At 42.0% G+C, this 1,796-nt stretch overlaps 1 protein-coding gene across 1 annotated transcript in view; it reads left to right on the plus strand.

The window, feature by feature from the left end:
- Positions 1–405: 405 nt before the first annotated feature.
- gabra1 (gamma-aminobutyric acid type A receptor subunit alpha1) overlaps positions 406–1,796 on the plus strand; it is a 21,349-nt gene continuing 19,958 nt past the window's right edge. The window contains exon 1 of the mRNA XM_030793863.1: positions 406–528. Within this exon, the coding sequence (XP_030649723.1) occupies positions 406–528 (123 nt within the window). The remainder of the gene's footprint in view (positions 529–1,796) is intronic.

Raw genomic sequence — 1,796 nt, forward strand, 5'->3', positions numbered from 1 at the left:
ATCTGTGTTGTGCAGAAGAAGAGAGGCAGAGAGAGAGAGAGAGAGAGAGAGAGAGAGCGGAGGGGGAAAATAAACAAGGGATCCGGTAGAAAATGTAAGAGGATTTGATTTTACAGCCACTGGAAAGAGATTAAATCGACAGCAGTGGAAGTTAAATTGTGCTGCATATAAAAATGGGCGGATTGGTCTTTAGATGAGAGATTGGTACCACCTTCCATTCTAAAATAAAATCGCCCTGACATGAAGTCACAGTCTATTTCACATCCGGTTTAGCCTGGGACATATTTCTAATGTCCTGGCAAAAGTACAGCGTTATTTTGGCTGCAATCTCTGTCATTTTCAGTCGATTTTGTAGTTTGATTACCAGTTTACTGGGCACTGGGAAGACTTTGACTCTTCACACCAATGAATAGTGCGCGAGACCTGCGCAAACTCAGCGTCGTCAGCAGCCGCTTCTTCAGCCTCGAGCTAAAATTCGGCAGATCTGAGATCTTTGAGGATTTTTCCCATCGTAACCACGCCGAAAAGGTACCTGTAGAAGTTAAAGGATACGACACAGTCGAATAGATTGGGCGTATCGCTGTAAGTTCATTCGGGATTTCATGTTTTGCTTCTATTTTACCGGTATGAAATTGGGGGTTGGGGAATTAGTAGGCTACCAGCAGTTAGAACTGCATTGAGTTCTGTCTTTGGCGTTCCGAAAGGGTGAATCAAGTATGCTGAGGATGGATTGTGAAGGAGTTTGGTGGCAAGCGGAATATTTTGAGCTCGTGGTGGAAATGGAGGTTGCTGTTTTTGCATGATGACTTAATTCATTTATTTCCTCGTTCGTGTGATAGTTGACTGTTAATCCTAACTGGTATGGAAAGCATGTCAAATTACTGCACACTATTGCTTAATTACTTGCCACGTACCAATTGAATTTCAGCGCATGTTGAAGCGCAACCTCGTAAAACGCAAGTCGCATGCTAAATTTCTCCGTTAACTTCAGTTATTCGTATTTAGGACGCTTTCTCGCGTTGTAACTTAGAAAGTATGGTTATAGGGGATTTCGTATTAAGCTGCATTATCCCTGCTTTATAAAATCCTTGTGAAGTACCGGAATCTATACAGAACTACACATCCATTGCGCTGCTTGAATCTAACCATCCTTCAGGGTATCTAGGCAAATTTAAAGGCGAGTAGCCGCAGTTTTTACGCCTGTTTCACTGACTCGTGAATTGTGTTATTGCAAGGGTTTGTGGTGTTTGTGGTCCAGGGCTAGAACGTTGTTCCTCTGCGCTACAATTAAGTATGGTCGTGCCTGCTTTAAATACGTTTTCAGAATAGCAGACGCATAATTTGTCTTTGCATAACGGATGACTGTCCTTGTTTTCAGTCCATCCAACTACGATGAAATGATAATTATAGACAGAGGTGAGATGGACATTGTTTAAGCGTATTTGGTTGGAATGGATAGTATCGTCGCATATTCAGATGCACTTGGTGCTATTCATACAAGTGCCGTTACTGTCTTGTAAACTGACGACTTAAAATTGTAGTTGTTTCAATGCCTCGTAATCTATCGCAGTGTCTCCGCGTGTGTTTCGTAGTAGATTGTTTCGCCAGAAATATTGTCGTTTCTGTAGAGGTCCCCATCGTTTCGGGACTCGGAATATTGAGTGTAAAACACCATACGCGATATCCCTTTCACATTTTCGCATGCTCTGTGAAGAGGGTTTATAAAATGTCATTATAAAAATGCATCGGTTGTGTACAGCGTCTTATATGAATGGAGAATTAACAGTTGCAAAGGC

Source organism: Chanos chanos, chromosome 16, assembly GCF_902362185.1.
Source record: "Chanos chanos chromosome 16, fChaCha1.1, whole genome shotgun sequence".
Lineage (NCBI taxonomy): Eukaryota > Metazoa > Chordata > Actinopteri > Gonorynchiformes > Chanidae > Chanos > Chanos chanos.